Genomic DNA, 12,884 nt, shown 5'->3' on the forward strand with positions numbered 1-12,884 from the left:
CCATTCCTCCCTCAGTCCAGCCCGGCCCGGGCACCTTATAACTTTCGCCCGCTGGCCTAGCTTCCACTTGTCCCGGTAGACGCGCGTGGGGTCCGCGTCCGGCGCTGCCTGCTCCACAGCCCTGCTCCGGCGATGCCCTGTTTCCTGTTCTACAATATAACCGGCGGAGAGCGCTCGGCAGAACTTCCTCCCAAGCCGGGGCTGGGCTGTGCTTGCGAGAGACAATCCCCGGTGTCCTGGCTTCCTGTCCCCTCTGGGCCGGGCCAGCGCTCTAGGAGCAGAGACGCCACCCTTCCCCCTCTTCCCCGGGGATCCTGGGCCACACCTGGCTCCGGGGAGGAGGCGGTGGCAGGGCCTGGATGGAGATCTGCGGGGGAGGCAGTTTCTCTCAGCTTCTGGCCAGATTACACTCCCACTGACCCTCATCCTTGTAGGAGGAAGAGTCACAGTCCAGTACTGCAGGCAGCCTGAGTGTAGTTGCAGGATCCTCCCATTTTGGAAACTACCTGCCTCTTGGGAAAGCAGCACACTTTGAGGTGTGCCTGTGAACATTTCTGACAAGGGCAAGCCCCAGACCTGGAGTGCTGATTTTCTCTGACTTCCAACAAAGTGTGGGTTTCAACTAGGTGTTCCATTAGGAGCTGCTTAAGGCTCATAAACACGAGAAGGGAGCCCCACATTAGGCCTACGTCCCTCTAGTGTCACAGGGCTGAGGGTTCAGTTGGACAGCCCTCCCCCAATATCTTCTTCCATATTTTGACTTCCTTAGTCGTGTCCACTGAGTCTACATTGTGGTGGGTATCTTAGGACCCAACGGGGAAGGCACAAGGCATAAAATGGGGGGGGGGGGACGAGCAACACCCTACTTTGTCTTTCTTTCCCTAGTCACCCAGCCAGCCAGGTCCTTGTCCGTATAACAACCTGATGCCCAACTGTGCCACAAGGGAGCCTTTATAGTCACGGGAGTACCGCTTTACTGGGTCTCTCGATTCCTCCCATACCTTATACGCTTTCGGGGAAGTTAAAGGAAATATACACTAAACACAACGGTGGTGAGCACATGTATTTTATTGTTATTTTCATTATAGGAGGCACTTTCTGGGGATGAGAACTCCAGTTTTCCCATCCCCCCTCTAGACAGAAGGGAGAAAGGGGAAACTGCCCTCAGAGGCACTGTGCAGAAGGTGGAAAGACTGAACCAAAGACAGCAGCATCAGCGCAAGTGTCAGACGCCTCTCCTGGGCCTGCCACCCCCAACCTCCAAATCCAGTTCCTCTTCTTTTTCTCTGAGCCTACGCCCCTGGAGAACCTGGCTCAAAGATGGCCAAGGAGTACCCCACTCAGTGGCTGAAGGTCCTCAAGGTCAGGAAATGAAGTCCTGGATGTTGTCTTTTTCTGTCCCATTTTCCTGCAACCTGGTTTCCCTAGGAATTCGTCTGTTTCCTTCTTTTGTCCTAACACAGGCAGTGGGGGTGGGGTGGGGGCTTCTTCTGGAGCCCCCGGGGAAGGCTAGCAGCAGATGGGTCTCTTGAATCTTTAATCTATGAATCTAGGAGCCGGGACCTGTTTCCCCTGCTTGCCTCTCTCCATGCCCAGATTCCTGCTTTTACAGGTTATGTATGTGTGTGTGATCTGTTTCCGGGAATTTAGGGCAGAAAGCTAGTGAGTTGTTACAGCTGATGGGTAAATCTGAAAGTCTCCCACCTCCATCAGGGCAACCTAAATTCTCTCACTTACCTCTTCTCCCTGGCTGGTTGGTCGGGCAAGTGTGCTCCATGGTCCCTGAAGTGCTCAGTGCATAGGATTAAGGGGAGCCGTTGGTGTTTCCCCAGGAGCCACAGGATTGAGACTCAGAAACAAGACTGATTAGAAAGACCAGGTCTTTACTGCAAAATCATTCAAATACCACACACACAGCAGCAGCTTCTTCTCTACATTGCCAAGGCCCACTTGTCAGAATATTGCATAAAATAGCGTTTTTTTTCAATAGTGTGGGCACTGCAGAGGTTCACGTGAGCTCTCTTCTGGTGGGGGCAAGCCTCGAACTTGAGCACATCAGTAGCTTAGTAAAGGGGCAAGAGACAGCTCTAATGCTCACAGTCCAGGTAGCGGGAGGACTCTACCTCCTAGGCAAGTTCTGTAATACACTCTCATGGGACAGGCCACAGACTCCTGCCATTCAGGACCCAAAACCAGGGAGGCTCTGATGGGGCTGTAGTTTGGGGGATGTGTTAATGCTACTTGGGGGAGGGGGCGCAGACATGGATACACTGGGTGGCTCTGGAGGCTTTGGTGTTTCAGCCACTGGTGAGTGCTGTCTTCCATGATGGGGACAGATGAACTAACTGTGTGGCAGCCTCTGCCTCCTGTTTTATTGCACAACTCGTCAGGCTTCAGGTGACTCAGCTCATGCACCTCCGTGAGGGTGGGGACACCTCCTCTCTAGACATGACAGGTCATTTCCAGGGAGGTCCTCCATTCCATCTGGCTCTGAGCTGGTTGCTCTGGGATGGCCAGACGGGGTGGGGTGGGGGTTCAGGAGAGGTGAGGGTAGCAGAGCGCATCCCTACTCCCTACATGCCTCAAGGCTACTTGAAAACAATTCCAGGATGTGGCCATCAGACCCAAGAGCCTCTCAAGGGCAACCCCACTTCCAGGAAGTCATTTGGGTGCTGCAGTGTCCTGCTGGACTAGGTGAAAACTCAAGGAACATTCTGAACTCAAGCTTTGAGACTAGGCTGATGGAGCTCTGCAGGGCAGCTTCTGGGCAAATCCCTATCTCTGTAGCTGAAGGATGGCGCCTCCTCTTCACAGATGGAGCTTGGGGCTCTCTGGCTTCCAGCCTACTCTACCCTGCAGCACTAAGGAGGGCACGGGGATGAGGTGGGCAAGGGTGTGGCCTTCCTGAGAAAGGAAGGTTCAAAGTGCTGACAGTGCTGGTGCTGGTCATTCCCCTGCTCCTGCTGTGCTGTACTCCCAGGCCAGAAAGGAGCCAGGGGCTCTGAGAGGGAGGGACTGCTTTCTGGGAGAGCATGACAAGGGAGGGAAGGTGGTTGCTGAAACCAACCAGCCTTACAACGACAGGCCATTTGGCACATGGCATTTGCGCTCTTGGCAGTATGTGCCAGAAAGGGCAAAGGAAAGGCACCCTTCCACCCGGCTCCATGCCTGCCTCTAGGCTGGGCTTCCTCTTACCCATCTGCTCGGGTGAAGGAGTCTATTTCTTGGGTGATTTGGGTAGGTCAAGAATAAAAAAATATTTTCTGTTTAAATACGAAGGGGGGAAAACCCACCTTAAAAAAACTAGACCTTGTACTCAGGAGCATGGTTTACACATGCTCACCAAGCTTCGTTTCAACAGTGTATGAACAGCCCTAACGGAGGTGCCATGACAGCTGGGTAAGCAGGCCCTGTGGAGAGGCGCCTGGTGTATCTCCTTCTCCTGGAGCACAAGGGTAGTGAGGGGCCACAGGCATCACTGCGACTTCCTGTGCCTTCTCTGTAGGCTGGAGCTCTGGGCACACCAGAGAGTCTTCCTTACAGGGAGGAGAGGCCTAGGCCGATGACAAACCAGCTGGACGGCCTTGGAAGGTCAGGACAGCAGGGCTAACTGACAGTGTTCTGTTCCTGGTACTTGCGCCGGCGGGCACAGCGGGGACAGCCCTTCCTCACCACAGCCTGGCAGCTCTGATGGAAGACAGTTCTGCATTCAGCACACCTGAGAAGAGAGCATGGGCATTGCTGGTGCCAGTCATCTAGATATGTCTGGGGCCATGGGCAGAACCCAGAGAGGCTGCGTTCTGCTGGCGGCTGGCACCCACATGTGTTGCCTTCCAATTCTCTTGGAAAGCACTTCAGACACTGAACCCGCAAGTGAACCCCATGCCCAAGGACATGTCCCATGTTACTCTTTGCAGTGCTGATTGACAGCTTACATGACTTCTTTTTTTTTTTTTTTTTTTGGTTCTTTTTTTCGGAGCTGGGGACCGAACCCAGGGCCTTCCGCTTCCTAGGCAAGCGCTCTGCCACTGAGCTAAATCCCCAACCCCGACTTCTTGACTCTTTTTAGAGCAGTTTAAACAAGAGCCCAGGCCCAGAGCTGACAGTGGCTGGTTTATCTACTGAAGGTGAGTGGATTATCTCCTAGCTCAGCCTTTCACTCCTACCTGGTGTGAGGGAAGACCGGAGCTTCTAATAATGTCTAATACCCACTTAGCTAAGCCTTATGTCAGTGCTCTAGGGCCATACTCTGTCAGCTCCTTAACCCATCTGTTGACTGAGTTAAGACATCCCACTTCAAGAGGCGGCAGCCATCCCTTCTCTAAGGTAATGGGGTGGGAGGTAAGGGGCTGAGAGACAGCCGCGGATGTTCAGTATGCTCCTGCACAACAGGGTGAGGGGTAAGCAGGGATGCTGCTCAGGCCGTGGTTGTGGGGTAGCTGGCTGTGCACCCCTCATACCTGACTGTGGTGTCAAACTCAAAGGGAAAGATGATGTCCTGGTGGTGGCAGATCTGGCAGATGAAGCCTCGCTGGGTGCACAGGTCACAGTGGTAGACATGCTGGGAGGCGAATTCAATCAGGGCTTTGAGGAATCCTTCATACACCCCCTCTGCAATCTGCAGGGCAAGTGGAGACCAGTCTCAGATGGCACCATGCATCACCACAGTACCTACCTGGGAACTCCTCTGGTTCCACACGGATAAGGAGACCTCCCTGCATCGGGCTGTTTGATGCGGGTATTAGCTTGGGTCTTAGGGTAGTGGATATGGTACTTAGGGATGGGACTTGAGTCTACTCTGCTGTCCTTGAGGGAAAGGCCTCACCCTTGGGAGCCTCTGGTTAGGTAAGAGGTGAGGGAGAGGAGGGCAGCCATTCTGAGGGGTGGCCTGAGTTGACAGGTATCCCTCCTGCTATTTCTCTGTGATTTCTTCAGGATTAGGACCTACTTATGAGTCTAAGATTTAGGTGTGGGGAGGATGGCATACTCACCTGCTGGAGGTCAGCAACACTGAATTTGTGAGGAGACTCCAAGAGGTAATTCCTGTGGCTTAGCCTGCAAAGACAACACGAGCACTTCCTCAGAAGGGCTTCCAAGGTCAGGCCTCCAGTTCCTGGTTGTCCTCCCCTCAGCCCTGCCTACTAGCCAGCAACATAGGTCTGGGTCATCAGGTAGGCCAAGGGCTCGAGTTAGTCTGCTTGAGCTCCTATCTGAGCTACCTAGGATTAGCCCCCAGCCCCTAGGGCAAACTAAGTAACCTCCCAGGAGACCTGGAATTGTTTTGAGGTTGAAAAATGTACTGAACACCCTGGGTATAGTGTAAACATAAGACTAACGAGCCATGAGGATGATGCATGCTGACACTTGGCCAGGAACCGGGCTAAGTATGTAGTCTTTGTAGTAATCCTGTGAAGCCAGTCCCATTTAACTCCCACCTTGGGAAGACAGGAAACACAGGTTAAATGATTTGCCTGAGGTCACAGAGTTAAGAATCTGAGCTAGAGCTTGAACATAGGAGTCTGGGAGCCCAATCTGGGTCTAGGATGGTGAAGCCCATACAACCTGGCAGCTTACACTGTACCCTATGCCTGAGAACGCCAATCTGCCCCCCAGTGAGCATTCAGCTTTCTGGAGACAGGAAATGGCCATTTATGGCCAGGAAAACATGGAGGGGGGAACGACGACGACAAAGACTGACACTGAGTTGGCAGGAAGGGTGGGGTTCATGTGATGGAGGCTTTTATCCCTGTCATCTCTCTTCCCAGTGTAAGGAGCCAGCAGGCCCTGGGCCTTCTTTGGGAGTCAATGAATCCTTGGTCTGCCATTCTCAGTGTGGCTTTGCAACTGATTTTTCTGTAAGGCTTGGCCACGGGCATACAGAGATAGACACAGCCTGGCCTGGGCCCCAGTTTCTCTGCCTGTACAATGAGGAGCCCCCTCTCGGTGCTCTGTAACAAGGTTACTATCTAGGGACCAGGCCCGGTGACCTGGGAAACTTGCATGGATGGCCAGGGTTTATCTGTTTCATCTAAGGCCCACTCTTCCTCTGTCCACCCCCTCACACACTAACTCCTGTGAGCTTCCCAGCCTCCTCAACCTTCTAGCTCCTACTCAGGCTTGCTTAGGAACCCTTCCTCAGGACATATATAGTGCTGGCCCAGTCACCTGCCTGCCCCTCTGTAGCTGGTTAAGGCCCAAACACTGTGGCCCTCCCCACAACTCAGAAAGGGCAGATAACCAGTAGCAGTGGTCCATCTTATGGATGGGTGAATAGGCTCGGAGCCCCAAAACTACTTCCTGGATCTGTGCAGCAGTCAGGTCAGGTCAGGGTTGCTCTTCTTTCTCTGTGCTTCCTCTTAAAAGTGATCTTTCAGGGGAAAGAGTGCTTGCTGCACAGAAAGGAGGGCTTGAGTTAGGATCCCCACTACCTTGTAAAATGTGAAGCAAAGGAAGCAGGCCCACAGGGACTCACCGGCCAGCCAGTCTAGCTAAAAAGTGGCCAGGTGTGGGTTCAGAGACAGACTGTTCCCAATGAATAAGACAGAGAGTGACTGAGCTGGACAGTCCTTTGGCCTCTGCACTTGTGTATACAAGCCTGTGCAACCTCCCTCACTCATGTCTGCACAATCAAATACAATTCTAAAATAAGATAGGAGTTCCCCAGGCAGGTTGCAGGGAGGTGCCTGGGTGCAGAAGGCAAGTCAGGGAGATGGAGATAGAGACAGAAATAGGCTGCTTAAGCGCCCACCAACGGTTGCTTGGAAACAAGTCAGCAGGTAAGGAGGGCGACTGGGCCAGCACCCAGAGCCATGCTGTAGCCACCCATCTACACAGATCTTCAGGCCTCTGTGGTGCCAGAAAGGAAGTGAGCTTTTCTCCCACACAGAGATTTATCCCTGGGTAAGGGCATAAACTCTTTGAAGCTCTGGACTATGGAATCTCTGAAAAGAGAAAAAAGTAGACCCTTGTAGTGGGCTGATATTTGGTGGTAGAGACCCCAAAAGGCTGCCTGTTCTTCTAGGCCCGATGGAAGGAGGTAAAGCTCAGAGGGTTCATTGGATGTTCTGGGCAGAAAAGGGCCAGCATTCCTCTCTGATCTCCCCAAGATTTAGGGGACCATTAGACATATCTATCCCCAAGACACAGTGCAGGCCAGCTCTGGGAGAAATGACACTGGCCTGGGCCTGAGGAGACATGCTCAGATGGTGCTCTCCATGCTGGCCTCTAGGGAGCAAGGCTAGGGAAGGAGCCTGCAGGGACCGCTAGTCTCCAGAGGGCCAGCAAAGCAGACACAAATCCATAGTGGATGAACTGTGCAGCTTGCTCTTCCTTCCCCAAGGCCGGTGTTCCTGAGGGCCCCCAGAGAGAACAGCCCTGCCAAAGAGCCACATCTCTGCACGTGAATGGAGGGCCTGGAGATGTATGAGGCAGTCACACAGCCCTTGTAAAGACTATACTTAAGTCTAAGGTCACCCCTGTCCCCGGAGCACCGAAGGACCAGGCTCAGAGTAGCAAGGGGCTTCTAGAGGGGCCTCCTGAGTGTCGCCAGTTGCATGTGCCGTAGACAGTCTGCAGAGCAATGGTGCCAGAGGAACAGCAGCACCGATGAGCCAGGCTAGCATCCTTCTCTGTGCAGCCCTTTACCTCTCTGCCCACTTCCTCCCCTTCTTCAGTCAAGATTTGCTGGGCTGGGCTTTCTATGCATGACGTTCTCCTCCACGGCCCATGCGTGCCACTCCCAGCCAAGCCTCTTCCTCTCTTCCACTTCTATTTACTTCCCAGGTCTTGTTTCAGAAGTCACTCCCTTCAGGTCGGATGTGTCTCTGTACATCTGGACCATCCATCCTCTCTCCCCCCTTTGCCTCTGGTGGGAGGTGCCGTGGGCTCTCCTGCTTTGGGTCTGCCTCCCTCAGCTCAGTGTTCACCTACTTCTCTAGGAACAGCTGCGCTCATAAATTTTTGTTAAACAAACAAATGAATGACCATATGAACAAAACCACAAACTACCCTCAAAGGATGAAGTGACTTCCCACAGCCTGGTGTGAAGTACCCAGCTCAGCACTGGGTGAAGTGGCATCTCCCGAGGGGACACACTGCCCAGGTTTCGGCTGCTGTGTCCACTCACAGGCACATGTGCATATGAAGAGCACTCACCTTTTGCTCAACTCCTTCAGAGCACCACTTCGGCACAGGCCCAGGTAGTCCCCCAGAAGTTTCAGCTGCTCCCGGCTCCTGCCAATGAGGTGCATGCGCTCTACATGCTCATACAGAGAGGCGTTCACCAGCTGCAGGTTGATGAGGGGCTGGGCCCGGATCTGGGCCAGGAACTTCAGGGCCTGCCGGCAGACCTGAGAAAATTCATGAAGACCTCACCTGTTCAGCCAAGACTTCTGGCTGGATGTTGTGCTAGTGAGCCTGAGCCTGCCTGCAGCCTGCACCCTGTACCCACCGAGTGGCGCTCTCTTTAGTTATAGAGCAGGAAATAAGGTCAGACAACTGTGACCCCAGACCAAGGTCACACAGCTCAGAAAATGGTTGAGTCAATATCTGAACCAGCCTGACTCTCAAACCCTGGTGCTGTCTGATTCTGACCTTGCTGAGACAAGGGAGGAGTCCCCTGTCCATGGGACTCACAGACTTCCCACACTTTCCTGTCCTCCCAGCCCCCTTTTCCTGCCTACAGGAAACATGCTGTCCTCTGGGCCCTAACTCAGGAACCAGGTGACTCCGCTGCCATCAAGCTCCAGCTACAGGAAGCTACAGAGCAGACACAGTTCTATGACATTCCCAGTGCCCTCAGCTCTCGCCAGAACTTCAGGAGAGTCCCACGGGGTCCCAGCTGCCTGTGCTCACTACTGAAGATCTGAGTGACTCCTCTGTAGTCGCTCATCTTCAGGACCATCCCTAGGGAGAGGTGGCAGCGCCTGCTACATAGATGAGGAAACAGCCTCAGAGAGGCTAGAGTGGCTCATCCAACTCCTGTGGATGGCAAAGGCCAGCATGAGTGGTCTCTCCACATGGGGATGGCCATAAACTCTCTTTTCTGTGGCCATAAGCTAAGGTTTGCTAGAGGAAAATCAAAATGCATTTCATGACATTATTTTGAGCTTAGACTGAAAGACAGAAGCTTTGGCACAGGCCTCAGTACACTGCACATCCTCAGAAAATGGAAGCTGGGCCACTACAGTGCAAGAGCCTACCCTGGTCCCATTGCCTGGTCAGGGATGTGTAATTGGATCCTCAGGAGAGCTGCTCATATACTGGGGGACAGGAGAGACCTCCGACTTCCTATCTCCCAATTGTGAGCAGCTATCACTCCCACCCCAGCAATAGGTAACTCCATTTCCCATGTGCCAGAGTCCTGAGGTAACAGCTCTCCATCTGGGCAAATCCCAGTGGCTAACCCTAGTGGCTGGGGTCTAATTGTTACCCTCTAGGCTGAGCCCAGCTTTCCCCACAACTCAGCCTCTGACGCTAGGCAAGGCTCAGTTGAAACAACATCTGGCAATGTGTGCTAAACACTGCCCAGCACTGCCATGGGCCTTCTTGCTCTCCAGAGTTTGTTCATATCCTGTGGGCATGGAACAGTATGCAGGCAAGAGCAGACACTTGGTCCTGAGCTGACAGTCTGCCAGGTGGCAGCTGGATCTCTGTACAAGTGGGTCAGCCAACTCGGTAGCTGTGAACAATGGAGTCTCAAATCCTTGCGCCAACTACTCTGTTTTGAATTTTCCTGTCTTTCCCAAGCCAGTGATTGCTGAGGGAGAACTGGCTATTTCCTGGTCCCAGAACATTACTCCAGTATCCCCAAGAGGGAAAAGATGAGGTACAAAGACCACAGCAGTGAATGAAGCTCCGAGGAAGTATAAGGCTAGGAGAGCTGCTTTACATCAAAGGCTCCTGCACATCTTTGAATTTTGATGGTCACACCATGGGGGTAAAGCTGACTGAGTTACCATACCTGTACCTTGGGGCACAGTCAAAGCCAAGAATGTACAGCCTCAGGCTCCGACAGAAGTAAACAGTTTCTTTGTGTTTCTAGTCCATGCCCCCGTGAGAAAGCCAAGTCTGTTCCTCTTGAGGAGGACCCTGGACAAGTGGATTAGGGACAGGAGGTATGACAGGCTTTCCAGGAAGGAAAGGCACTGCTGATAGGCACTTTGAGGCTAACACAAGCAAGCTATCTCCTCCAGAAGCACTTGGTACCCAAAAGCCATCATGAGGGCTCCACAGAGCCCCACGTGGGTGTGCACGCCGTTAGTCCCAGCACCCTAGGGAGGCAGAGGCAGGCAGATCTCTGTGAGTTAGAAGCCAGCCTCGTCTGTAGAGAGACTTTCAGGATAGCTGGGGCTACACACACACACACACACACACACACACACACACACACAAATCCTGTCTGGAAAACTGAAAACCAAAAGCTGAAAACCAAAACAACCAAACAAACAAAACGAAAATTAATAACAAAGAGAAAAAAAGATGGCTCAGAAACTAAGGTGTCTGTGGCCAAGCCTGATGAGCCAGTTCAAGACAGTTCTACTGGAAGAAGAGAACAGATTCACATAACATGCATATGCACACACAAGCACACACAATAAAAACAAAACACCCAAAATACAGTATTAAATAAACAACATGTGGTAAAGCAAGATGAGTCCACATGCTTATAGAAACAACACACAGAAATCTCCAGAATACTCTAAAATTCAGCACTGCTATTTTCTAGCTGAAAACACTGATGCTCAGAGGCCGAAAATTGAAGAGTGGTTATCTTCAGCGACGAGACCTAATTTTGATTTGTCTTTGGGCTTTTCTACATTGTAGGGGTCAAATAATAACCATGCTGTATGACCTAGAAAAACACTTTCTCTTTCCTGCAGCAAGTGTAGTCGGCTTGGCCGCAGAGAATCTGCAAACAGCAAGGCTGAGTAAGGGGTGCAGCCTGCTGGCTGGCCCAGTTTACTGCCCTCCCACCCATCTACATCAGTCCTTCCACCATCAGTGTATCAAACCTACTCCATCCCGACTTTCTCCCTGACCAACCTTACTGCTAGTGTCTTGACTGTCTCTGTGGCTATCTTAGCTTCAGGGTACTGTCCTCAGGTGGCCACTGGGGAGCAAGGAGTTGTTTTACAAAGCCCTGTTCAGGGGCTGCAGATAGACAAGCTTTCAGTCCCTATCTCAGGCTTGAACCAGTGATCCTGGCTTCCCTACAGCCAAAGTCCTGCATGGCCTAGGGGAGAACATTCCTTAGTACTGAGCAGCCCTGTGTGGCCAATGACAGCCTGGCTTACAAACTTACCGGGCGCTTTGTGAGGTCCCAGTTATGAATGATTCTGGCTGGAATCACCGAGGCATCGTCTTGGTGGCAGAAGTCACAGTAATATAGGCCAGAGAAGGCACAGAGCTTAGGTCGTACAAAGGAGAAGCCGATCTGCCGGGAGCAACCTAGGGAAATGGACCGGGGTAGATAAGTTAAGTAGTGAGGGCCAGAGTCAGCTTTATGAAAAACACAAGAGTCTGCTGTAGTGGGAAAGGACTGCTAATACAAAGATAAAAGGAGAGAACCTATTCCTCTGACCAACCCCCTCTCTTGATAAATAAATATACAACCTTTTTAACCACTCATAAACTCACCACTTACAATAAAAACTTGTGGGGTTTTTTTTTTTTTGTTTGTTTGTTTGTTTGTTTTTTGAGACAGGGTCTTACTATGTGTCAGAGGCTGGTCTTGAACTCAGAGATACCTGCCAATTTTCTGCCTCTCAAGTGCTGGGATTAAAGGATTGCACTTTGTGCACCATCACACCTGGAAAAATGGTTAATTATGACAGTACACTGTTAAGTGATTATTGCTGGTTCTAGGAGCCCTTGGAAGCTAAGGTAGGAGGAGCCTGAGTCTGGAGTCAGCTTAGGGTTACACAGTAAGAGCCTGTCTCAAAGCACACTCAGATCAGAGGAAGACATTTGCCAGGTCACACAGCAAGACTAAGTGACAGGTGGCACTCAAAGTTGGGTTTGGTCACAAAGTCATCATTCTCCTCCACTGCCATCTGTTCACAAGTTCCCCTGCCTGCTCCTCACTGCCAACCTGTATCCCTATTTCTCCAGTGGGGCTCAGAAACAAATGCCACAAAGCTAGGACCTTGACTAGCAGTGAGGCAGCTGTGGAGAGGAAGCAAGCCAGCAGGACAGCATGACCTGGATATAACATGGTCTCCATTTGAGTCTACGGCAGCAAATCTCAGGGCAGTGGGCAGTGGGCAGTAGGCAGTGACAGGGTTAGCCACGTGGTCAGTAAGCACACCAGAGAGCACAGAGGCAAGGATCAGGAGTACCCAGGGCAAAAAGTTAGTGTGGTGGTAAAGGGTCCCTTTGGTCTCAGGCCAAAGAGTTGGCTTTCTTGCTGCTGAGCTGCCTACCCAGGTCAACTTCACCCAACTCTCCTAAGACTGTCTCACTGTATAACTTAGCTACTGCCAGCTATTTGGTGAGGTCATTACAAAGCATAAATAATGCAAGTGCTCTTTAAACTGTGAGTTCCAACACAAGTATTACTGGTTGGCATCCTCCTGCCCACTGGACAGTGCAGCAGTGTAGAAAGCCTGAACTCCTTGGGTATGCTCGTGTCCAACAGCAGGCTGGCAGGTGACAGTCACAGGGACGAGCTCTCCTTACAGTACTCACACCCGCAGGCAGAGTCTGGAGTGTGAGTGCAGGCAGAGGTCTGCAGGGGTTTTCTGCAGGAAGCTCTGCTCAGCAAACCCTCCAGGGCTTGCCACAGGCCACTTCCTTGCAGTCACTTGAAGCAGGTTTTCCTCTCTGTCTTATGGACCCCACCCCATGAGGAAGCTCAGCTTTCAGCTCCATTCCTTTGCAGCATG

General features: G+C 52.1%; 2 protein-coding genes across 8 annotated transcripts in view; both read right to left on the reverse strand.

Moving 5' to 3' along the window:
• The window catches only part of Arhgap27 (Rho GTPase activating protein 27), a 32,749-nt gene extending 32,309 nt beyond the window's left edge, over nt 1-440 (reverse strand). For 2 of the 3 annotated variants that reach the window (XM_063269176.1, XM_063269174.1), the window contains exon 1: nt 35-440. The gene's annotated coding sequence lies outside the window, so the exon portion shown is untranslated. The remainder of the gene's footprint in view (nt 1-34) is intronic. The other variant, XM_063269175.1, reaches the window with a different exon arrangement.
• Nucleotides 441-1,863: 1,423 nt separating this feature from the next.
• Plekhm1 (pleckstrin homology and RUN domain containing M1) overlaps nt 1,864-12,884 on the reverse strand; it is a 61,872-nt gene continuing 50,851 nt past the window's right edge. For all 5 annotated transcript variants that reach the window (XM_039086121.2, XM_008768292.3, NM_001009677.2 and 2 more), the window contains 5 exons: nt 11,303-11,448; nt 8,155-8,348; nt 4,992-5,055; nt 4,461-4,618; nt 1,864-3,718 (listed from right to left, as the gene is read on the reverse strand). In XM_039086121.2, coding sequence (XP_038942049.1) covers nt 3,607-3,718; nt 4,461-4,618; nt 4,992-5,055; nt 8,155-8,348; nt 11,303-11,448 — 674 coding nt within the window. In that variant the 3' untranslated portion in view covers nt 1,864-3,606. The remainder of the gene's footprint in view (nt 3,719-4,460; nt 4,619-4,991; nt 5,056-8,154; nt 8,349-11,302; nt 11,449-12,884) is intronic.

The sequence above is a fragment of the Rattus norvegicus genome, chromosome 10 (assembly GCF_036323735.1).
Source record: "Rattus norvegicus strain BN/NHsdMcwi chromosome 10, GRCr8, whole genome shotgun sequence".
Classification (NCBI taxonomy): Eukaryota; Metazoa; Chordata; class Mammalia; order Rodentia; family Muridae; genus Rattus; species Rattus norvegicus.